The sequence below is a fragment of the Anopheles nili genome, chromosome 2 (genome assembly GCF_943737925.1).
Source record: "Anopheles nili chromosome 2, idAnoNiliSN_F5_01, whole genome shotgun sequence".
Lineage (NCBI taxonomy): Eukaryota > Metazoa > Arthropoda > Insecta > Diptera > Culicidae > Anopheles > Anopheles nili.
In genome coordinates, this window is record NC_071291.1 from 43512760 (window position 1) to 43536350 (window position 23591).

The 23591-nt window shown below is 46.7% G+C and overlaps 3 protein-coding genes across 3 annotated transcripts; 1 reads left to right on the plus strand and 2 right to left on the minus strand.

The window, feature by feature from the left end:
- Positions 1–9338: 9338 nt before the first annotated feature.
- LOC128720498 (ATP-dependent RNA helicase SUV3 homolog, mitochondrial) lies at positions 9339–12034 on the minus strand. The gene is made up of 3 exons (XM_053814171.1): positions 11728–12034; positions 11160–11663; positions 9339–10819 (listed from the first exon to the last, which is right to left on the minus strand). The coding sequence occupies exons 1-3, from the start codon at positions 12032–12034 to the stop codon at positions 9339–9341; spliced, it is 2292 nt and encodes a 763-aa protein (XP_053670146.1).
- Positions 12035–12550: 516 nt separating this feature from the next.
- LOC128731381 (charged multivesicular body protein 3) lies at positions 12551–13527 on the plus strand. The gene is made up of 2 exons (XM_053824497.1): positions 12551–12673; positions 12745–13527. Exons 1-2 carry the CDS (start codon positions 12629–12631, stop codon positions 13360–13362), a joined length of 663 nt encoding a protein of 220 aa, XP_053680472.1. The 5' UTR covers positions 12551–12628; the 3' UTR covers positions 13363–13527.
- Positions 13528–16084: 2557 nt separating this feature from the next.
- LOC128731368 (attractin) lies at positions 16085–22141 on the minus strand. The gene is made up of 6 exons (XM_053824482.1): positions 21846–22141; positions 17384–20557; positions 17189–17315; positions 17033–17119; positions 16888–16969; positions 16085–16816 (listed from the first exon to the last, which is right to left on the minus strand). Exons 1-6 carry the CDS (start codon positions 22139–22141, stop codon positions 16662–16664), a joined length of 3921 nt encoding a protein of 1306 aa, XP_053680457.1. The 3' UTR covers positions 16085–16661.
- Positions 22142–23591: the final 1450 nt, after the last annotated feature.

A 23591-nucleotide genomic window follows, 5' to 3' on the forward strand; every position in this document is an offset into this window, starting at 1 on the left:
CCGGGGAGAGAGAGAATGAATAGAGCAAAATTAATTAAATAAATAAATAGCGTACAGCAATCCCGGTGCGGGATGCGCATGTTAGGAAAATGGGAAAAGTTTTGTTGATAAAGGAAGAGAAAATAGAACGTAAATATCACGCGACACACGACAGTAACTCTATGCTTTTCTCGCATTCCGGCGGCGTTGCATAAGCCGCTGCAAGGGGAAAGATTTCACTTGACCGCGTATGATTCGCAACCTGTTTGCGTTGAATTGGTTGTGTCTGTGTATTTCTTGCTCTTGATTTTTCCGTTTATTCTTTTGATTATTTTTTTGCTGTACTTCTTCCTTCTCCTCGGTCTGATCCTCTGACGATTCCTATCCTTATGTATGCATCTATCGCTCTGCTCCTTGATGTCGTGCATATGTATGTGTGTGTGTGTGTGCTAGTAGTGAATGTATATTATGAATTAAAGAAAACACACACACGCACACACAAAACAGTAAGCAAGCATATTTAAAACAAAGCAAAACCCATCCGTAATGAATACTCTGCCCGCGTTGCATTTAACAAACAAACCAGCAAACAAACAAGAAACAAACAAAAAAAAATCATGTACATCCCTTCAAAATCATGCAATCAAACCAAAAAAGCCCATACAAACTCTCACCTACACATCACAGAGTGACGAATTGAATAAAGAGCCTCGCTCTACACCGGCTGAATCTAGCGGGGCGCATACGAGCTGCATTTAAAAACTGCATAAGAACACATTAAATGACACCGAAGGTTGCAGCAGTAGTTGTCGATGGTGGAGTGCATACTAACCGCCGTAGTAAAACTAGTTGAACATCACGCGTACACGACCGGGCGAAGGAAAGTGTTTGCAGAATGAAGCAAGAAAAAAATAGCGAAACCAAACAACACTCCCACTCAACACAGCTAGCGAAATGGAACCCCATGTAACGGTCATACATCACGAAAGTCAATCGTTTGCATATGCGCATTTATCTTTCTCTCTATCTTCTATCTTAAAAGTCACATTTATCTAACGTAGCGAGAAAAGTGAGTGAATTAAACGTAAAACAAAACCCAAAAAAAAACATGGAAACACTAGTCGAAAAGCAATGTAGTGCAAGGAATCTTAAGAAGGAGGAAAAAAATGCAATACTTTAGCGGCAACCGGTGTAGGGAAACGAATGCAACCAAAAAACCAACAAAACTTACGAACGTTCTTGAAATAAAACGACCAAAAAGGGAAGTTAAGCACCGCGGTGGTGAGATCTCGGGCTCCATTTTGGGTCGCTATTTGTTTGGTGGATCATTTTTTCTTTTGTTCATACATATATCCTGGCGTTCGAGTTTAGGCCCATTTTTCGTTCCATTTACCGGCACCGTTCTGCTGCGTTTCCCGATAGACAAACGATGTTCGTTTGCCGAACGTTCGTGGTTTGCCCTTGCCAAGGAAGCTGCTTCACATCAGACTGGTTGAGGTGCGATCGATGGAGAGTAAATGAGGTGAAGTAAGCGCACTTCCGATCGCGCCAAACTCCGCTGCCTGGATTTGGGAGCGTTCTGCGACGCAATTCTTCTTTTCCCTCCCGGTACCCATCTCTCTGCAAAAGACCCGCTTTAAATATAAACAAGTACGAATATAAACATAAACTATATACGCAAATACATATGTGAGCATATTTAAAACAATACTATCGAACCAAAACGCATCGGTGCAGCGCATCCCCCACGCTCATACGGTGGGGTGGGTATGCACGTGATCGTTTGTCCCTGTTATTGTCCCTATAGCAACATCATCACGTAGCTTCTCACTCCGTCTATCGCTGCTCGAACCCACACAGGAAGACATACATAGCGAACCGTAGCATAAACGAGCATTTCCATCTCCCCGCTACTTCTCGAATCTTCAACGCACTCGTATTGCACACACACAATGCAAACAATTGATGATGTAAGGAAAGGCAAACCCAGCAAAAAGGACACTTATTGAGGTAGACACGGTGCGCAGAGGCAGGCAGGGTTTTGTGAGAAATTGCGACAAAAAAAAACATGCTAGAAACAGAAAACAATATGAGAGAACCAACTAGATAAAACAAAACGAAGATAAACAACAACAATAACAACCACCATCAACAAAACATGAACAACAGGAACAGTAGCGAGCATCTTCAGACATCAACAATCACCAACATCATCACAACCACCACCAAAAACCAAAAAAAAAACATCATCACCAACCACCAACCAACAAGGCATTAGGCATCGTTTGTTTATAATTGTTAATACAAAAGAGACATGGTTTAAATGAAAGAATCAGCGTTACACATTGAAAATGAGATAATGAAATTAAGGAATAAAACACAGAGGAAACTGTTGAAAAAACGTCATGGCCTTTTTACTATGTGCTTTTGCTTTTCGTTTCTCTCGCTTGCTGTCTGCTGTTGCATCCTGTTGTTGTTCTTTTTTTTTTGTTTTATTTTTTCGTTTTGTTTCGTGACTTGTTTGCATTCTGTCACTTTCGATCGCATTTTGTTACTTACTTTATACACGCTAACACACACTAACACGCGTCGCGATCCTAGTACACCACGCTAAGTGGTACAACGTCCATCTAAGTAGGCTGATGTGCGTCCACGGCAACTGCCTTCCAGGAAGAGAGATCGCAAACACCATCTCGCTATGAAAGTGGCGATTTCAAGCGCGTTAAAAAGCTTTTTATGGAACACATAATTTGACAAGTACACACACACATACACACACGTCTAAACGATTACTAGACATTATTATAATTAACGATTACAACTGTTTTATTTCGAGCCAGCGAGAAAGAATGCTATCACACGATGTTGAAACACATTAAATGAGGGTGATGAAACGATTAGAATACAAAAAAAACGTTTATTCGCTGCCGCTAGTAGATGGAAAGCAATTCGGAAAATGGCGGGCGGAATTCCGACGAAGAAAAAAAAAGGAGGGAATTCGTGAAAATGTAACTCACAGTGGCGGGTGACGGGGATGCTAGCGAAGGAAAACAATATACATGTCAATTACTATGGAAAGGAGATAACTAAATATATACTTATATACACATTTAACGAGGCATAGTGCATACAGTAGTCGGTGGTAGGGTGGAAAAAAACAAGGGTGTTATTACATTATTTGACAGGAAATCGGTCAGGTTTCCAGGGTCGTCATTCAGCCGGTGCACGAGCATTGGAAAGTGTTTTATCTTCTGTTCTGGCAAGGTTAGCAAGGCAAAGTGCATTTTAGAGCTCCATTCGCAAACCTCTCACTTTCCGTCTTAAAGTGAACGACAAATTCGTCAGTTCAAACGCTTCTACTTTGGTCACGAGTTCATTTGCCCGGGATACTGTTGGGTTTAGGCTGCGTCGATTTGTACGTTCGCAGGATCGATTTCCTTGGCCTCCGCGAATGAAAGCTTAACTTAATGGAACGAAATAATTTACAGGTTGACCTGCACGAGCCTAAACGAATACTATACGAATTTGAGCAAGAAAAAGTTTTAAATTTCAATTCAAACAACAAGTCTTAGTCCTTCCCTGTAGTGGGCAGGTAGTGTAGAACTACGTATTACCTATAGCAGTTGATGTAGGTGGTCTGAAGCTAACCTTGGATTCGGTGAACAGAAAACAATCCGAACTATTGCACCCCGCGTGGTGCCACGTTTACCAACCGACTGGCCATACTAACGAGAGGTTTCGCAGGGTTGGCTTCCAAAAGTAGCCCCACGAGTGCGTAAAATAAGGAACAAGCTGGGTGGAATATTACCCACACAGAAAAGGTACTCTTCACATCGTCATTTTTCGCATGGATTTTTAATTGACCTAGAATTCGAGATCAGTAGAATTAGCCGCAAACTTTTCCTGCACTCGCGCCTCTCATCCTGAAGCTCTCTTTTGTCCCTGGTGTTTGGGAACTTTTTCATGTAGTAATTGTGCCCAGCAACATCCCTTCAAAGTGTTCACCTAAACCACTGCTCTGGTGCCCGGAAAGAAACGAAAAAAAATAAACAATTCCCCACGTATTCTATACTAACCATTTCAACTATCGTATCGTTAGTGCTTTCCCGTGCTGGTAGAGGAAAATAGAGGGAAAATTCCACAATTATAACAACAACAAAGAGAACAAAACGAAATAGGCATGCCACGCAAGCGCAAGCTTTGTAACGAGCGCTCGTAACAAACGAAGAGAAAAAAAAACAACCCTAAAACAAACTTATATTACCGTACTACTAACAAGGACATGAAACCCTAATGTTTGAAGATGAAAATTGCTACGTATATACTCATCAATGGCATATACATATATATATATATACACATGCATATACATATATAAATGACGAGAGCAATGCAAGCCCTTATAACGTTTGCGCCTGTAAGTGGGCCCGTAGAATCGAAACAAAAAATATGTAAAAGCAACAAAACAAACCTGCTTCTCGTTTGCAAGAGTGGTGTAGCGGTTTATTTTTAGCGTGGATCGAGACAAAGAAGCAAACAATTGCAAACAGTAGATGTGCGGCCGAAACCCAACACAGGAACAATGAAAGCGTTACAATTAATGCCAGAATCCGACCACCGGAATGTTAGAACATAAAACGGAAACTAGTGTGTGGGTAGACGTGAAACAGAATTACCAGAGAAAGGCAAACCAAAATTTAAGGAAAACAAACAAACAAACAAAAACCCTAAACCTATCTGTCTAATTATTGTATGTGTGTGTGTTTGTAAAGTTGTCTGTGTGTGCGTGTTTCTTTTGTTTTTCTTTCACTGTGTTTCTCTTCGTGTGCTGTAAATTGTTGTTCAATGTGATGTTTCATCTATTTGGCAATTTACTTATCTATTGCAGTGTTTACTGTTAAGGTATACATATATATGTCTGTTCATTTGTTCATTGATGTTAAATATTCGTTTCGGTGTTCGATGTTTTTTGTTTCATTTCTTAAATTATTTGTTTTCCTTTATTAATTTTATAGTTTTTTTTTTTGATTTTTTGTTTTAATTTCGTTTTTTGGTCAATTTTGTGTTTTTATCTATTGGAATCAACAAGTTATCGGTTTTGATGTCATTTTTCGCATTGGTGTACATGTTTTCCTTTCCATATTGTGCCGAAATCGGTAAAATATCATAATGTTCTCTGCTCGCCCGTCTGCTTGATATTGAAAAGTAATCCCGGCAAAAAGGCAAAGGTAAGTAACGAATCCGAAAGCACGACGCACATGTGTGTGTGTATGTGTGCCCTTCTAATCGGTGTTACACCAAAAACACGTACACGAAATAAAACACACCAAATCTCACTTGCATCATCGGTGTCTAGCTAATTGTGTCTGTTTCAATGGAAAGAAACAATAAATGTGCTCACTGCTAATGATCTGCTTTACATAGTGTCTCTCTCCTTCTTTCACTCTCTCTCTCTCTCTCTCTCTCTCTCTCTCTATGAGCCAAATGTATATGTTTGCTTTAGTTGTAAATGTCCTATATGTTTCGTGCGTCCTTGCAGGAAATCGAAAACATATATGTACAATCGTCTATGATTTCTATTCTTTTCTTTTTTTTTTTGGTGTTGCGGATATGTGCCCCTCTTACTTTACAAATCGTAGTAGGCTTCGGTGAAACCTTTGCTGGAAAAATTAGCTCATTCATTCTATCAGCCTTTTCCGTCACGTTTTCCGCATCCCTTAAAAGCCACTGGAGAGGCAAATGAATCTTTCAAGGTCAAAGTCTCTACAAAAAATCATCAAAAAAACTTACTAACGGCCACCCCAACTGTCACGTATGGCAGGATCCATCATCATCTGACAGTTCTGTCGCCACCATCATGAACCCTTCGCGACATAATTGGAGCGTTTTTGCTCCACCGGAAGTAAAGTACGCCGCTTCCACACCGCACGCCAGTACCGAACTGAAGTATCCTAGCAAACATAGCAAAATAAAATAGAGAAAAAAAAACAGGAACACAACAACGATAGTAAAAACAAAGAGAAACAACCAAAACAGGACACCTCCCCCGAACGCCACCACTGAGAGCGCCGTCATAACGAAATGGTCTGATATAGCGTAAGATGTGGCGAGATGTTTTTAAAACGCGCCCCTTTTTTTAGCCGGTGCACAGCGCCACCGGCCGTAGAATAGAGCCAGCTGCGTCGAAGGGCGTTCTGATACACCGCAACGCAAGAGACTTTAACTCACTCCAGCCCAGGAACCAGAGGAACCACAGGACGAAACTGCTCCAACCAGGCCCTCCCGGTCGGGTGGAATATTTTAACCGTTTTTGTTTTGTGTTTGTTTGTTACCTGTTTGAATGCAAAACCTTCCAACAATTACGCAAAATGAACAAACAAAATGACATGTAGATCAGAGGTAGTGTAGTAGAAAGGGTCACCACTTCTAGAGCGTCTCATAGAGACCGAGTCCTGGCGTGTTGGAATTCGTAAAAGCAATCTAAATAATTAACACACCCAAACAAAAAAAAAACAAGCAAAAACCTGAACCAACGTATAAATGATATAGATATAAATATATATTATACATGTAGGCACACGTATTGGCCCGTAACCCGTTGTTGCTACACCGACGCGCCGATGATTTTAAACGCACCTGAAAACCCATGATAGACTAAGGAGGCCACGAGTGCTGTGATGGTCTCTCTTTCTCTCTTTCTCTCTCTCTCTCTCTCTCTCTCTCCGAAAAGACTCTGTGGCCACTCGTCAAATACATATCCACATATCCGGTTGGGAAAATGCACGTTCCTTTCAGGTACAGGCATGGCCACTACAAGAAGTAGAAACAACCTCTCCTATGCCTAAAGGGAGTCGAAGACTCACCACATCACCAGATCGTAGTGTAGCGGGGTTTTTTTTTGTTACTTTTAGATAGTTTCTTTAGCCACTCATTCACATCTCTCTAACGCGCAACACCCGCGAGGTAAAATGTAGAAACTGAATGCGCCCCTAGCGCGCTAAATGCAACAAACAACGACATATACGGTACTTAGGGTTAAGCCGGAGCGAGCGGAGTTGCCACAAAACTCGCACAAAATACTAGTGATAAGCAAAAGCGTACTGTTGGAAGAGGCTGAACACGTGGCCGGTTACTAGTAGCAACAAATATATACACCTGGTACGCCTACTGCACCTTACAAACACACACACAAACCGTGGATGAGTAACATCAGCAAAGCAAAGTGAGATTCGAACCTCGTGACGTCTCACGCTCGAGAAGCGCTAAATCAGTAACGGTTACTGGGGGTAATTTGAAATTCCACAGACGGAGTGTCAGTTGCATCACCTCGTCGTTAGTGATTGTTGTTACATACATATAAGGCATACTTTTGAGCATATCCGGGGCGGAGATGTTTTACTGGAGACGCTCTCCAAACTTTCCAGCACGCATCACACTCATGGCATGCTCAGTTTCTACAGCTGCCGCTGACATGCTTCACTTACACCTGGTGGGGAGGACTCGTACTAGCTGACAGACAGGACCTTGCCTTCTTGCGAGGTTGCGATCGGAGCGGACGAGATGGGACGCCATTTTCACGCCGATCGTAACCCCGAGGAGGCCCTGACGAGAGAGATAACGCGTAACGGTGGACATTTTAGTCACTTAACATTGACAGCACAAACTGACAGCTCACGCGTCATCGTTTTTGTTTTGTTTATTTGAAGTGTGTTATGGTTTATGTTTGGTTTTAGTTCTGCTTTTTACACGCCTCCATGGTAACTACAACGATACACTGCTGTGTGGTTGGAGAGTAAGGAAACGTAAGATTAATGCGAATGATTTACCACACTTTAAGGACCTTCTCTCAACAGGATGATGTCCTGATAAGTTCACTTCGTAAGAAATTAATTAAACAACCGTTGATTTCAAATTTCCCCCCTTTCCGTTGGCTTTTGTACATGAGCACAAACACTCTCTTTCTCTTGCTCCTTGCTCTTTTTCGCTCTTATACACACTAGAAAACACACACACACACACTCACTCACAGGCGCACAATCACTCTGGTAATTAAGCGTAGTTTATATAGCGTTACTAGCTTTGTCAAAACGTTGCGTACCATTAGGGGCGATCGCAATCGCAGGACTTTCGGGGCAGGATTTAAAGAAATAAACTGTTAAATAATGTTAAACATTGTGCTGCGTACCGCTTTCGCTGAGATGTATGGAAGGGAAAGAGTTCAAGGAGCAAATGAACACCAGCGGGTGTGTATGTAGTAAGGATGCGTCTTTAGCAAAGGGCCAGCAACATCGTAGCGTCTTTAGGAATGGGCAGCCAGAGAATCACCCTTGATCCGCTCCAATGGAGCCTAATGGGGTGATGGTAGGAGAAGGAGGGAGGCAAAAGCTCCCTGCGCACACAGACACGCGAGCGGAAATGACACGGAAATGCACTTAGCATCCAATATGTAAAACACAAGTTACAACCATTTTACGAAGTGATTAATAAAAATCAAATGCCATATCGAAACTGAGCTGCGTTTTCACTGCCTAGGGCCTTTCATTTTGGTGTTGGTGCATCCGAAACACGTCCTTGCACTTGCGCTAAAGGTTTGTGCAATTATTTATGTTTATTTCACACGTTCATTGTAGGCATATTTGGCGGTTTTTTCCAACAAAAAGCCCAATTTTAATGATACTGGGCTCGTTATTTTCAATATGAAACCTGCTTCCAATCAATAAACTACTCTAGATCTTCACAATGCACAGAAAATTGTAAGAATTCTCCGAAAAGTCCAGATCAAATTAAATAAAAATGAAATAAATGAATAAAAAGCATTGAAAGAAATTAAAAAAGAAACAAATTTTGTCGAATTTACGTTTCGAACAAACGTACCGTTCCTTTTCATGCGCTAGCATTTCTGAACGTCTGTGCAAAAATTTTATTTTCGATCGTCTCCAAAAACGACGTCGTCCGGAGGCGAAAAAATCGGGTCTCGCGACAAACCATAGTACTAGGGTACCATGCATGCGAGGAGGTAACAGCTGGTAGCCCGGAGACTCGTGCGTCGGTGAAGCGACGAACCCGTTCGGATTTGCAAAACGCTTTGGAAGCGTTGCGCAGTAGCAACGCTTCCGACTAGTCGAGACACAAACCATCATGAAGCGTTTTTCTTTCACGAACGCTTGCGAAGCGTTTTCAAGGGTGTCGAACATTTTTTTAACCAACGAAGCGTTTTCGGATTTTTTGTCGGAAATATTTTTTAAATAAAAAATCGGTTTTTGTTTTATTTTGACGGTTTTTATTATTTTTGTCACATAAATTTTGTCTCTCCTCTCCGGCATTACTAGACACTAACGCAACTTGTTCTTTCCTTCGATTCACTTCCCCTTCCGGAGCCCTTTCCGCCGACCGGGTCCCTTCTTGCCACCACCCAACGGATCGTCCTCGTCATCGTTCGAGCCCGATCGCTTCGCCTGCTGGTCCCACTCGTGCTTCAGCTCCTGCAGCATCGCGGGCGTCAGCAGCCCTTGCGCCAACAACCGCTCGGTTAGCCGGCCCCGCGTGCCTCCCACGCCACTGCCCGGGCCCGCCTCCCGATAGTACTTGCTCTTCTTTTGCCGCATCACGAACGAGTCCTCGTCCGGTGTGTTCGTCGAGACGGCCGTCTCGGAGTTCTTCAGCAGTTTCGTAATCTGGAACACGCCCTGCTGGATGATGTCGTCCAGCTCGCGCTGAATGTCGCGCACCAGCTTCTCGTCGGGAAACAGATCCGGAAAGCGGTAGCTCAGCCACAGGTACAGATCGAGCACGTCAAACACCGCCTCCAGATGCACCAGATCGATGATGGTGCGTGGCAACTGGAACGGCCACCCGCACTGGTTGCACAGCCAATCGAACGTGACCGGTTCGTTGCGGCTGTACCGCCGGGCGTACTTCAGGAACATTGAACACACGAACGGCATGTTACGGTTGATAGGCGCACAGCAAAAGATGTATCGCGCTCGCAGCGGCAGTGGCACGTGCTGGATCGTTTCCGCCAGGAACTTGAAGTCCTCCGTGTTACACATGAAGTACAGCGAATCATCCACCGTGCTGAGCGACACGAAAATCTCCATCAGATTACTAAGCGTCGCATTTGGTAGATGGTACGCGTACAGCTCGATCATGTCAGCGGTCGGATGTAAACCGGCTTGGGCTAGCGGGTCAGGTGTTTGCTCCAGAATACCCCGCAGTGTCGGAAGATCTTCCGCCTTGAACGTCGTCACGTAGCCCTCCTCCCACTTCATGCCGTACCGGCCGGCCCGACCAGCGATCTGTAACGCTGCCGACACCGAGATCGTGTCCATCTCTTTCTCGCCCTTCTGGTTCATCGTTGGCTTGATCATCGAGTAGAAGATGACGCGCCGGATGCTCAGGTTCAGCCCCATGCCGATCGCATCCGTCGCTACCAGCACCTTGCAGCTGTTGTTCGGATCGTTGAACTTGGCTGCCTGGGCGAGCTTGGTGCCGGGTGGCAGACCACCGTAGATGACGGCTACCTCTCTGCCGCGAGCTTCGATTTCACGCGACACCGCGTAGATGTCGTTTTTGCTAAAGCACACGATGCAATCACCCGGTAGCACGTTGTCGAGCGATTGCAGCGCGTTCTCCTCGAGGTGTAACGGTGTGAGGCGTTTGTAATTGCGTATTTCCAGCGTTTCGTGTGTCGTTTCGCATATCTTCTGCAGCAGGTCAGCCGTACCGGGTTCACCGCACACGTGTATTTCCTCCGCCATCAGCCCGAGCAATGCACGCGTCCACGCCCAACCTCGCCCGACATCCTTGAGCAGCTGAATTTCATCTATTACGGCCACCTCGTCTGTGTGTTTGGGAGAGAAGGAGAGAATGGGATTAAGCAAATGACTCCACTAAATGGCTTTGAAGTATCAAACATATGTGAATCGATTGAAGTTTCCATCTCAAGCTAAATTTTACATTTTTATGGAGCAAATGTGTCTGACCATGTGTGGACCTCACCCACCTAGTCTACTCTTTATCTTACCAACGCTTTTCCAAATGATTCTAAAGAACAACGAGAATAACTAGAAGACTTTTTCCACTGCTTTGACAACTGAAATACTAAGATTTCTGGAACTCATTTGCAACACCAAGCCTGCCAATCACAATATGTAGAGTAAAACGACATTCTCGGTACTCACATGGTGTGTTGATGGAAGTCATCTCCACCGTGCAGGCGACATGTGCCGACGGTTTGCCCTCCGCATTGGCAAACTTGCGCTCCTCGCCCGTTACCAGATCGCACGGCGTCCCTCGCTGGTTGCTCTTATTGTATACCTCGCTGGCCAGCAGCTTTAGTGGCCCGCAATAGACGCCCGATTTGGCTGTGAGAAACCGTTCCATCGCGTGGTACGTCTTGCCGGAGTTGGTAGGTCCCGAGTGAAAGATCACCTTACGATTCATGCCGCGTGCGTTCGGGTACCAGTTGGCGGGCTGTCGTAGATCTGATATTTTCTTCAGATCATCCATGCACTCCAGGTGGGGAAAGATTTGTTTCACGTGTCGCAGAAAGTACGGGAATATGTCGTCCACATGCCCAGCGCCCTGCAGAATATCACTCAGCACGACGTGTAGATCGGGTGGAAGCGCATCTGTTTCGAGGCAATATTTTCGAAAGCTCACGAACGCTTGCTGCTGAAGATTCGCTGCAATGCAAGTGGTAAAATTGTCAGAACCGGTTCAGCTTCTCAGCGACCGTTAATCACTTACAGTCAATGCCATTTTCAAGGCACAGAAATTTGATTTCCTTTCGGTTACTGAATTTCAGTATCACTTTCAGCATTTCCGCCTTATCGAGCATCCCGGTCAGCTCGGCACCGACGTTAATATCGTCTGGGCTGGGCCGTATAGGAATGGGAGTAAACAGTCGGCTATCATCTTTTTTGTGCCGCCACGAGCCAACTGTAGTGCTACCAGGTACTAATAATCGTCGCGATTCAACAGCACCACGTGAAACGTGCACCGAGTTGAGCAGCGTTCGGCAGTACCGCGATAATCTGTGTCCATTGATCAGCATTTCGGTTCGCGCGGCGTATTTAACTAACCCGTCCCACAGTATTGTGTAATGCAATCAGCATCGATGCAACCGGCGACAATATCGCGCGTACACTGCACGGGTTTCAGATTTTGTTGTTTTCACGCACGTGCGTTGACAATCGAAGCTGTCAAATGGTATTGACAGCGGTCATTTGTTTACCAATCAATAGCAAGAAATAAACAGTGAATTTCGCGTAGTGAAAACTATTAAAACCTCTTGAAAACAATTACAAAAATTGTCATTTGCGGCGGAACGAAAAAAAATGGAACCTTTGTACACTGAGGAGCAGGTTATCTTACTGAAGCAGGCCAATTTAACCTGCTTTTTGTAAACAGTTGCTTGCTGTCAAACTGAAGGACATTCCTTCACTCGGACGCGATTTCTTCGTCGGTGAATCATAACAAAACAAATGCAATAAGCTGGCTGTGAAAAAGGTCAAATAGTTCGGAACAGTTTATTACGGTTAGAAGTTACCAGTTACCATCGGATTGGTTGAGCCCCAGCTGTTGTGCAAGCGTGTGCTGGGCTCAGGTTGTGTTGTTTTGATTCTACAACACCACCCAATAACAAACAATGGGCCTATTCGGTAAATCGCAGGACCGGAATCCAAAGGATATGGTAGGGAGGAACGTCCAAGAAAGCTGCAGTGAGTTGACCTCTATCACCAAAATTATCGCTTTTCACTACAGGTGCAAGAATGGTCCTCCAAGTTACGCAAAGAATCGTTCGCCCTTGACCGACAGATCCGGTCGATTCAGCGAGAAGAAGACAAGATCAAACGCTCGCTCAAAGAGGCAGCCAAAAAGAACGACAAAGAGGTATGCACGATCCTGGCCAAAGAGCTGATACGGTCGCGGAAAGCGATCAACAAAATCTACACCAGCAAGGCACACATTAACTCGGTGCAGCTGCAGATGAAAAACCAGATGGCGACGGTACGGGTGGCCGGTTCGCTGGCCAAATCAACCGAGGTGATGCAGGCGATGCAAGCGCTCGTGAAGCTGCCAGAGGTGGCCGCATCAATGCGCGAAATGTCGAAGGAAATGATGAAGGCAGGCATCATCGAAGAGATGATCGACGAAACGATGGAATCGCTCGAGGACGTTGAGGAGATGGAGGAGGAGGCGCAGAAGGAAATCGATCACGTGCTGTGGGAGATTACGGCCGGTAAACTCGGCGAGGCTCCGGCAACCCCGTTGGCCAATCCCACGAAAGAGGAACCATCGACGTCGCGCGTCGAGGAAGACGAGGACGAAGAGGACGATATGAAGGAGATGCAGAGCCGATTGCAAGCGCTGCGATCGTGAAAAGGAAGCAACTGTATGTGACCCGTTAAATGCTTAACCACCATCACCTTCACTGTGTGCATGAATGATGTTTAATACTGGTATTAACCCTACGGAAGCCCTCAAAAATTTACGAGATAAGATTATAAAAATTTATCCTACAAGGAAAAATTCTTCCCTGATAAAAATGTTGAAACTTAAATAAAACCACACAACCACAACACTTACCGATAGTTCCTTATGGTTTGGCCAACCGATTCATTCCATTAACCCCCGCAGAGTGCAAGGTACACTGACATCGAAAAGCGTTGGTTTTGTATCTTTTCCTTTATTACTGCAACAAATGCCATAAAATACTTAATTTTTTGTTTTCGATTCCATGTTTTGCTGTCTCGGTTTTCCGCGCAAGCGTGGAGTCAGCTTGTTTTGCATTTTGTGTACGGTTCAAACGCTAATTTGCTCACGCAGGCTTGCCGCCAGTGTTGGCTGACAAAATCACACCCCTAACCTACGCTCCATACTACGATGGCGCCCGCCTGGCACTTGCAAGGCGTTGATTGCCACCTTCCCCCTATTATGCATATTTGTATACTCTTGCTCTTACCTCCGCAGTACAATATCATCTCGTTGATCGGGTTAAAACTGTTGAGCTGTTTCCTACTACATCATCCGGTCCGCCTGGCACGCGCCAACTTACGGCATGGTTTCGGATACGCTTACGCGTGTACCGGTTCCGTCTGCCCTGGCTTATTGCTTACCCACGTGTTGCGATCGGTGCGGCTTCACTGCTTCTTCCCCTCCAGTTCGTCTGGATGGAGTTTCCAAACGGATTACATAACTAAACGAAGCATATACACCCATTACACACAGTAGCGCGTACGGTTAAAAGTGCGGCCATGGATACACGTGGCGTGTATCTTTCAGCAATCAGATACGCACCACAGTACATGCATATTCACAGTCTCATGCAAAATGAAACGCCGCACACTTACGCTATACACCATCGGCCGGAAACCGCTTCCTTTACGAGGAAAAATGTTACTCTTTTTACTCGGCGCCTATAGTTCCACACCGGTCGACCGGCGTTAGAAACTTACGCGCCAATCCTAAACGGGGACTGCGACTGGTATATGCCATGTCTTCGGATTTTTGTTTTATAATATGTTGGTTTTGTTCCGATTTCGTTCTCGTTGCGACTATGATAGCTCCTAGCATCACTAGTTAATATGTTCGCTCACTTGCGCCAATTTTGATTAATCAATTATCTTGTTTGTCTCTCGTTAAAACCGCTTCTCAACCGGTATGTCCACCTGTTTAATCCAGACTACCGCATTCCGTGCCCTTCGGTTCTTCCTGTATTACGTCGTGCCTTATCCTAATGCTTCGCAAAAGAGAACACAACACAGACCCTGATGAAACCTATTACTAATTCGCTGCTTCTGCTGGTGCTCCCTTTCACTGTCGCCGAACAGCTTGCATTGTGAACTGCACGTACGCTTCTCTCTATCAGATATCTGAGTTGGACCAGTGTAAGATAAAAGATACCCTCGTATTAGTCGTCACCCTGGGAAGGTGGCCGCTATCGGGATAAAGCGATATCCGATCCGAAACGAAACAGAAGAAAGCTAAAAGGCGTGCCTGGGGAGGTTAATAAATATCTAATAATCACAATGTTTTTTTTTTACCTTCTGCTCTATGTTAAACGCACCTCTCATTTGTTCTGTCACAGGTGTACTACCCCATCGGTTTCTCGTTCTATCGCTACTACTAGCTACTAGCAGTATTCCGTACCAGCTTAAGATGATACGTGCACCATTCGCTATCTTTCCTATTGTTATTTTTACTTGTTTGTTCGATTCTTAGCTTCACTCTTCTTTAGCTCTCGTTCTGCATCGCTTCTATGAGTTCGTTTCAGTCAGTGTTTGGATAAAATCGATAACATGATTTTGGCGGTACCCATATATGCGCGCCACATGTTTGGCCTTCCTAAGTGGGAGTGCAAAAACCGTTTTTTTTGTAAATTTCATTTTCACTCGCTCGCTCTTTTCTAGGCCTTCCGTGTCGAGTAATCACGTGGAACGCACGTAAAATTGGCGGTTTTGCTATTCTGCATTCCATCCGCAATGGCCAAACAAAGGGAATTCATAGGTTACAGCACCGAAGAACATAAAAATTTAAACTAAAAAAGCGTACTGCAGGCAAACGTGTTCCTCGTGAGTATTATACAGTCTGCGGAACAAACGGATGTGGCTTTTAGGAACAGATGAAAAATATGATGCTTCAACTAAACATCATAGCCTAACAGATGTGGCGTACGGTGAAAAATTAGGACAAAATGCTTAATATTCGGTTATAACACATCAGCACAGTGCAGAAAATCATCTGAATACATCGCTTTCAGTTCCATTCACTTAACCGCTGCAATATATAGGTAAAAAAGGAGTACTACAACCTGGAAAACAAAAACTTATTTAAAATCACTATAAAAATGCTAACTTCAACCACACGATCGTGACGGAACTAAAAACGACAAGGACACTGCACGTTGTTCAAACCAAACAGTCGAGTTTACGAATCCCGGTTTCCATTCGATACGCAACTCGAAGCAGATCAGTTGTAATAAAGTAAAACATAAAGCCAATATAGCAGAAAGTACAGCCAATCGCATATTCTCGGGTATTCGCTACGATTCAACAAACATGCATAACTTATCAGAAAAATTATATCAATCCGAAACCAATTCACACGCACGCACACGTGTCCCTTTTTCCGGTTACTGCTTTGTCTTTGCACCCTACGGCTATTGATATCGGTAATATTGTTAATATATAATGTTATTGTAGTCCGCATGCCATGCAGCATACGGACCCGTGTTTCTAGTCTCAGACTCTATGCGTTAATGCAACCGTGGAGCATTACCACAGCCCATCAACTCCACTGGCATTCTGCTCGGTTCCACACGCCCACTGTCCACGATGCGCATTCTCCCGTACTGAAATCGCAATTCGCTTCAATCATAAAGCTTCGTTCATCGTCACTCTCACGGGTATGTGCACACGTGTAGCCACGTGAATTCCTGAGATGTAACCGACGCGACCATGAGCGGGTGAGGAAAAGGGGGAACAGGAAAGGCGCCTTCTATGGGCCACGAAATATAGTATTTGTTACAAGAAGAACGCATCCTCCGCACTGGATGCTGGTGCTATACTGGCCAAGCCATGCCCAGCACCGCCTTTGCTAGGTGTTGGATACATTTGCTGTTGCTTCGGTTTACCATCTTGCTTGGCGCGGGAGATGGAGTTATTTCATGTACAGGATATCTATATACAACTATCAGGATGTTGGCTCTGCTTACGCTTAGTCTTAGGTTCCTTCGGATGTTCTATCGACGAGCGTCGTGGGTTTCCTAACGTTACTAATGCACTTGCGACGGCAAGACCTGCCGATTGACCAGGAGGAGAATGCTGAAGACCACCTGCCACGGAATGAATGAAAACGGTATTATTAGACCAGCACACGTGGCCGTTGGTGCGACGATTAACTCACCTGTTGGTAGCCGGACTAGAAGCGAGAGCACTGCCGCTCTGTTGCCTTCGCAGGGCTCCAGTGCGATAGGGCTGGGAGAATCCTGGAAGGACATAAAATTTACGTGAATGACCCAAAACAAACCTGGACCTTCGCAATTCCTTACCTTTTTGCGTTTTCGAGGTGCGGCGGTGATATTTTCCACCGCTGGTGACAACTCGTTATATTCTCTGCTCTCAATATCGACCAAAACCTGCAAATACACACACACACAGTTAGGGTCGTAATAAGCGTAATTACTAACTACCCGACTCAAAATTACCTGAGAAAATGGCCTCGACGCCATCTGTTCCATTTCGACAAACAATCGCTGACGGCGCCGGAACATGTCGTAATGCTGCTTGATCTTCCACAAAATGGCCGCCATCACGAGGAGCAAGAGGAAGCATCTAAAACAAACACACCAACACCTTTTAAAGCAAATCTTGGAACATGACGCTCAAAACCAGTGGCTTACGTTGAGAAGGTGATGAAGAACTGTTGCAGGTTCAGCTTCGGATACTGCGAAAATGCGATCTGTATCCAGAGCGGTGGCTGGAAGTCGTACACGTACACGTAGAACGTGGTCAGCGTCACGTTGTCCTCGATGCCAAACTTGTGTTCGGCCTTCGAGAACCGATACCGAAAGGTGGAGCAGTTGACGGCCGAAAACAGTGGCTTCTCGATACCACCAACCGTTCGGATGGTGATGTTCATGCGCGCCGCCACGCTGCAGGTAATGGTGAAGTCCGCATCCACGTCCGGTTTTGCCGGTGAATTGCGGAAGTTGATTTGCGTGAAGTGTCGGTCCTCCTTCTTCGACAAATTGAACGTAAACTGGTAGTCGATCGTGAGATCGTAGTAGCACGAACCCCGGCTAGGATCACCGTGGTAGTGGTTGGTCGCGTCACACTTCTCGCAGTGGTCCCCGGCCAGTCCCTTGGTGCTGCAGAAGCACTTGCCAGTCTCGCTGTGGCAGTATTGCGCCTGACCGTTACACTCGCACTTCTGGCAGATGCCACCGTTCACCGGGTTGCCCCAGTAGCCCGGTTTGCATTTGTCGCAGTTGGTACCGACGGTCAGATCGTTGCACGGTTGCTTGCACGTACGCGAGTCCGGACAGGTGCTATGTCCGTTACACTGGCAGCTCGGGCAGTGTGTAAAATGCCATCGCTGAGCAGGACATTCTAGTTCCTCGTGCGCACCGCTGTCCCCACCTGGTAGGCACTTGCCAAGCCCGGTTACCGAGCCATCGTCACACCATCCGCAAGCCGGATCGTCCCGGCACTGGGCGCACGTTCGATAGAACCCACACTGGCTCTTCCCGCTGCTGGCCGCCCGGCACTTGCTCGAACCCGTCGTCCACTCGCGACACTGCCCATACGGGAAGCTGGCCGTGTAAGCGTTTTTGTCCACACACCGTTGCTCGTTCTGGCACCAGATGCATTCCTCCTGCGTGCAGTTTCCACACGACGTCAATCCGGAGCAGGCCGGTGGGCAGGCATCATTCAGCGCGTCACCCGACTTGTTCCGGCTGTATTGGCAACGGCTATGCTCATAGTCCCAATGACACACACTAACTGCCGTGCAAGCGTGACATCCGTGCAACTGTGCGCACACGTGTTCGTCGTTATCCGGGCAGTCTTTTAGCGCTTTGGTGGGATAGAAATCGGCCCGATACGTGTACGACACGTCCGGACACTTCTCCTTCTCACAAATGGCCTTCCCGTTGCCCTTGCCGCAGAACATACACCCGTAAGTGCTCGATACGCAGCCCTGGCACGTGCTCAGTTGGTTACACAGCACGTAGTACTTCAGCTCCTGCTGGGTCATTACGAGCCGGCTTTCCTTCGGGCACACTTCGAGGCTTTCCTGGTCCCGGTCGAACAGCCGCTCGCGTTGTACGTCCGCCGCTGGCAGGCACTTGTTCTTCTGGATGTCCCACACGCACTTAACGCCGGGTCGCGCGTTTAGACACGATTCGGACCGGTTAAATGCCCGACAGTCACCCGGAGTGTACTGCAGCATGTCGTTGATCATCTGCCCATCGAATCCACCGTAGATGTACAACGACTGCTCGAAGACGGTAGCCGAGTGGCCAAACCGGGCCAAATCCGCGTACAACTCATCCGGCATGGGTTGTGTGTGCCACGAGTCGCACAACACGTCGTACACCATTAGATCACGCGAGTAACACTTTGCGCCAAAGCTATGCGATGTGTCGTTGTGTGTGTTGCCACCAAACACCATCATCAGGCCCGGCGTTAGGAAGTTGGCCGTGTGCAGGAATCGCGACGTCGGAGCCATCTCGAGCAGCGTCCACAACCGTTCGTTCGGTTCGTAACTAAACAGCTTGTTACTCAGCAGCTGCGTACTGTCACTCTCGGACACGATGCCACCGTACACGTAGATGCGTTCCCGTAGCGGGTCATAAGCGGCCGAATGGCCATAACCACCCTTCACCGGGTAACCACGTGTCGGTACAATCTTCCACTCGCGAGTGCCGAAGTTAAACTCCTGCACCGAGTTGAGATACCCGAACTGGGGCGAGTGGCCGAATATGACCACCATCTTCTGGGGGTTGCCTCCACTGTCCAGGATCTTCTTGCCACCACCACCGGCACCAGTTTCATAATTCGTAACGATCGTGGCCGTGTGTCCTGCCGACCGAAGCGGAGCGCACATCTCGTACGTCTCGTTACACTGATCCGACTTGACGGTGATGTTTTCCCATGTTTTCGCGCTCACGTCGAAAGCCCACAGCTCCCCACACACGCCTCGGCCCTCGATCACGCCACCATACATGAAGATCTTGTCGCCAAAGATGACGGTGGATGCGCCATACCGCAACTCGGGCGCTGGCCGGCTTTCAGTGTGCGCCGTCTCCCACACCTTCCCGTTGAAGTCATACATGTAGAGCAGGGCCTTTGCCTTGCCGTAGCTTTCGCCCGCCACCACATACAGCGTGTCGTGGAAAACGGCCGCCCCGTGGGACGCACTTCCCGGTGGTGTAAACCCGTCCGTCTTGCCAGCCCCAATCGCCGTCCAATAGCCGTGTGCAATCTCCTGCGAGCAGTCACTGCCGGTGTATCCCGGACGACATTCACACCGCTGCTGCTTTTCGTCACACACGCCTCGGCCCAGGTGGGACGAGCAGAACCGCGGACACCGGGGGATGTTACAGGCCGGTCCGGTGAATCCGAAATTACAGTTACACTCGCCATTCCAGCAGTCTCCGTTGCCCGAACAGACGAGCGATGAGTTGCTCGTCGGACATGCGTTCACCTGATACGAGATGTTGAACCCGGACATGTTGTACGCGTCGTCGCTAAAAAAGTGCAGCAATGCCGAGCCCGAGTGTGCGAACACCTCCGGTATCCGTCGGATGGTGACGTTTTGCCGGTACATTAGCCCACTAAACACGGCCAACAGGGGCGATTCCACCGAGTCACCGTCATACACGTACAGATGATCCCAACCACATTCGGTGGCGAATTCCTCCAGATGTAGCCGGATAACGGAAGGCGTCGTGTCGGTTGACGTTTTGTCGTTGATATTGTTGTGATCGCGCGCATCAATTAGCCAGCTGCACTTGACACCGATCGAGTAGTTTCCGAACCCATCGTGGATGCTGCCGGATGGGTCGGTTAATCTGGAAGTAGGAACGATGCAAACGATGCGAATTAATAACGACACTTTCGGTACGGGCAAAACGTGATATTTTATCAGCATGATTTCTAAAGGTTCTCAAAACATAACACCAAAGGGGGTTTTCTCGCCGACTGTAGTGACGTAGGAATTGCAAAACAAATGCATCTTTTCTGAGCGGACAAGAGATAACCCGCTAAATGTGATTTATGTTCCATAGATTACAACTTTCCGCAGCTCGAGGAAACACCACTGATGAACACGATGGCAAAGTTTCACAATGCCTAGAATTTCTGCTCGCGAGACTTGGCCTCACAAAAGTACCATGCGCTTTTGGCTACCCAAGGCTGATACCATATCAGGCCCGTACGCGCAATACGCACATCAATCTACTTGATGTCCAATGGGCCCATAAATAGCCCGCACAGGTTAAGCAGATGAGGCCCCGCTTACGCTTACGCTGTGTTATACCGGGAGCGAAACATTCGGCGTAATTAAAAACCCGGTACCATCAACGGAGAAGATAAGAACCGAGCCTCCCGGCCTGGGGTGGATCGTCTCAGCCAGCGGATTGCGAACGCGAAGGCGAGAAAGAAGAAAAAATGCACACATAAAAAAAAACATTAATCTACACATACAAACGCACTGCGAAACGGGAAACAAGCACATCAACCTATTTTGGCTTTTGGGGGTGTTTTTTTTTCAATGGGGGTGGAATAACGTTGAGGGATGATTATGGCCAATCGAGTGGTGATATCGAACATCGAACAAAAGAATACTCCACACGAGAGGATGAGGCGGATTTTTTCGCGATGTAAGTCACGTACAATTGGGTGGTAATATAAATGTCCGATACCAAACGGATTCGAGTATTTTTTTAAGGCAGTTGAAAATCAACTTAAAGACAAGGATACGGAACTTCAGCAAAAAAATGCATGCACAAAATCGTGCACGCACTTTGCTTTACGTTCTTCATTTTCCGCAACAGCTGTGTCATTGGGCAATGGAAAACCGCCTCCCAACACGCTCAGATTTCCTATTGCGCTCAAGCCTCACGCCAAGTGTTGCACAAAAGTTTCTTCGTTGCGTTACCATCGCGTTTCCATGGCCAACTTTAATCAAATTACAGAACCGTCGATCCGCGGGTCGGACAAGCACCGAGCACCCCGAGCAGGAACCGGACCACTCTGAATACGGGTCACTAGGACGCATGCCACCGGAACGCTAACGCATCCATTTCCATCGCGAGTATGACCGTTGCTCAAATAAACAGGTTTGCGATCGACACTTACCTAACTTTACCACCGCAAAATTGGCACTCGGAGCCCTGCCATCCGTCCGGGCAGAGACAGGTTCCGTTCTTGCAGATGCCGCCGTTCATGCAACGCACCTCCGTACACCTGCTGCCGGTTTCGGTCGCCACTCCGGCCAGTCCGTGGCTCGAAACGGCCGTCGTGCCGAGATGGCAGGACAAAGCCACCAGCAAAAGCGTAACGCTGCACAGGTCCACGGGGCGGTGGGCGCATTTTCTCCGGTACTTGGATTTGTGCAGCAGATAAACAAACATTTGCAGGTATGCGAGCGGCATTCCGCTTCGTTGCCCTGCCGGAAGTCCACTCCACTTTGGGGCTCGAAATTCGCCCCACGCGACGGTGACCCTCGGCGGTGGTGGAGGTGCAGCCTATAACACCACTAGCACACACCAGCGCCGTCTAACGGTGCGCACACTGGCTCACGGCTGGACTCGCAAGCAGACTGAAGCAGCAGCCAGGGAAAGCTGGTGGTGGTTCCTTCGCTGCTCCGGAACAGGAAACCGCTGGCACTTCCCGGTGCCTAGGTCGATCCCTTGTCTGCGCACGGGTGGGAGAGAAAGGGTTTTGCACGTTGCGAAATAATGCAAAAAAAACACAATGGTAACTATCTACGACACTGCTACGCGGATGGATGCTGGTGCCATCCGAATCCGTACACTATGCACCATTTACAAGCACCAGATTACACACGATTCCACGCCGTCTGGCCTACTTGACCGAACGGGAACAGAGTCAGTCTTTTTGTTGCACATACGGGGTGGGAATGCAAATCGTTTTCGAGACTGCTCACTTTCCTTTTGCGATCGCCATTGGACCACACTTTCGTCACGAACGGTGTCACATTCTGATGTCGGTCCGTTAGCGTACGACACCCGCGAGGACTGTGGCGACGCGAGGAGGGAAGAATGGCAGATGCAAGAGTTGGTAATGTACTTTTTTCCGTACCAGATTTACGCTATCCAGACTGACGGACGAGATTTCCTTCTATTTTTCGCTCTTTTCTTTCTTGTGTGTCTTCTTGCTTTTCTTCTTCTCACCTGACAGTTTGTTATTCTTTGGTGTTTTTATTTACGTCTGCACTGCCTCGTACGTTCTCCATGAAGGGGTTTATATTCTGTGGTTGGAAAGTTTTACTGTTCCTTTTAAGTTTTATTATGTGAATTGGAGGCGGGGATATATTTTATTATATCCACGAGCGATTATTTTGTTCAAAAACAAATACTCCACTAGTATGTTGTTTTCAATGCATGTTTTCAACTCTTTTTTTATATGTACCATCTTGGAAACTAATAACGGATGTTTTGGTGCGTTCGTTGCTTGTATGCTTTGCAAACGTATGCACCCAAGCACCATAAACGTTTTTACCATCATAGTCATTATATAAAGGTGCAAAATTTAATTTCGTAGCATGGTAAATAATTAATAAAGGCAGTCTAAAGCGAAGGAGCATTTATAGGGTTTTGCTTATCGATACATCTGACAACAATCGATCAAACTACATCAGCTCGTCGAGCAAAAAAGGGGACATCGAAACAACACGTCAAACTGTACGACAAACGAAAAAAAATCGTAAGAAAAATAAGAAGTATCTGTCAGGATCGAGTCGCAAAACGAAAATTTAAAAGTGTCCCTAAATTCTACACAAAATTGTGGTTTGCTACGGAAAGAAAACAAACCAGCTCATACGAACGTTGGACAAGGAAGAGGTACTGGTTTCGTTGTACT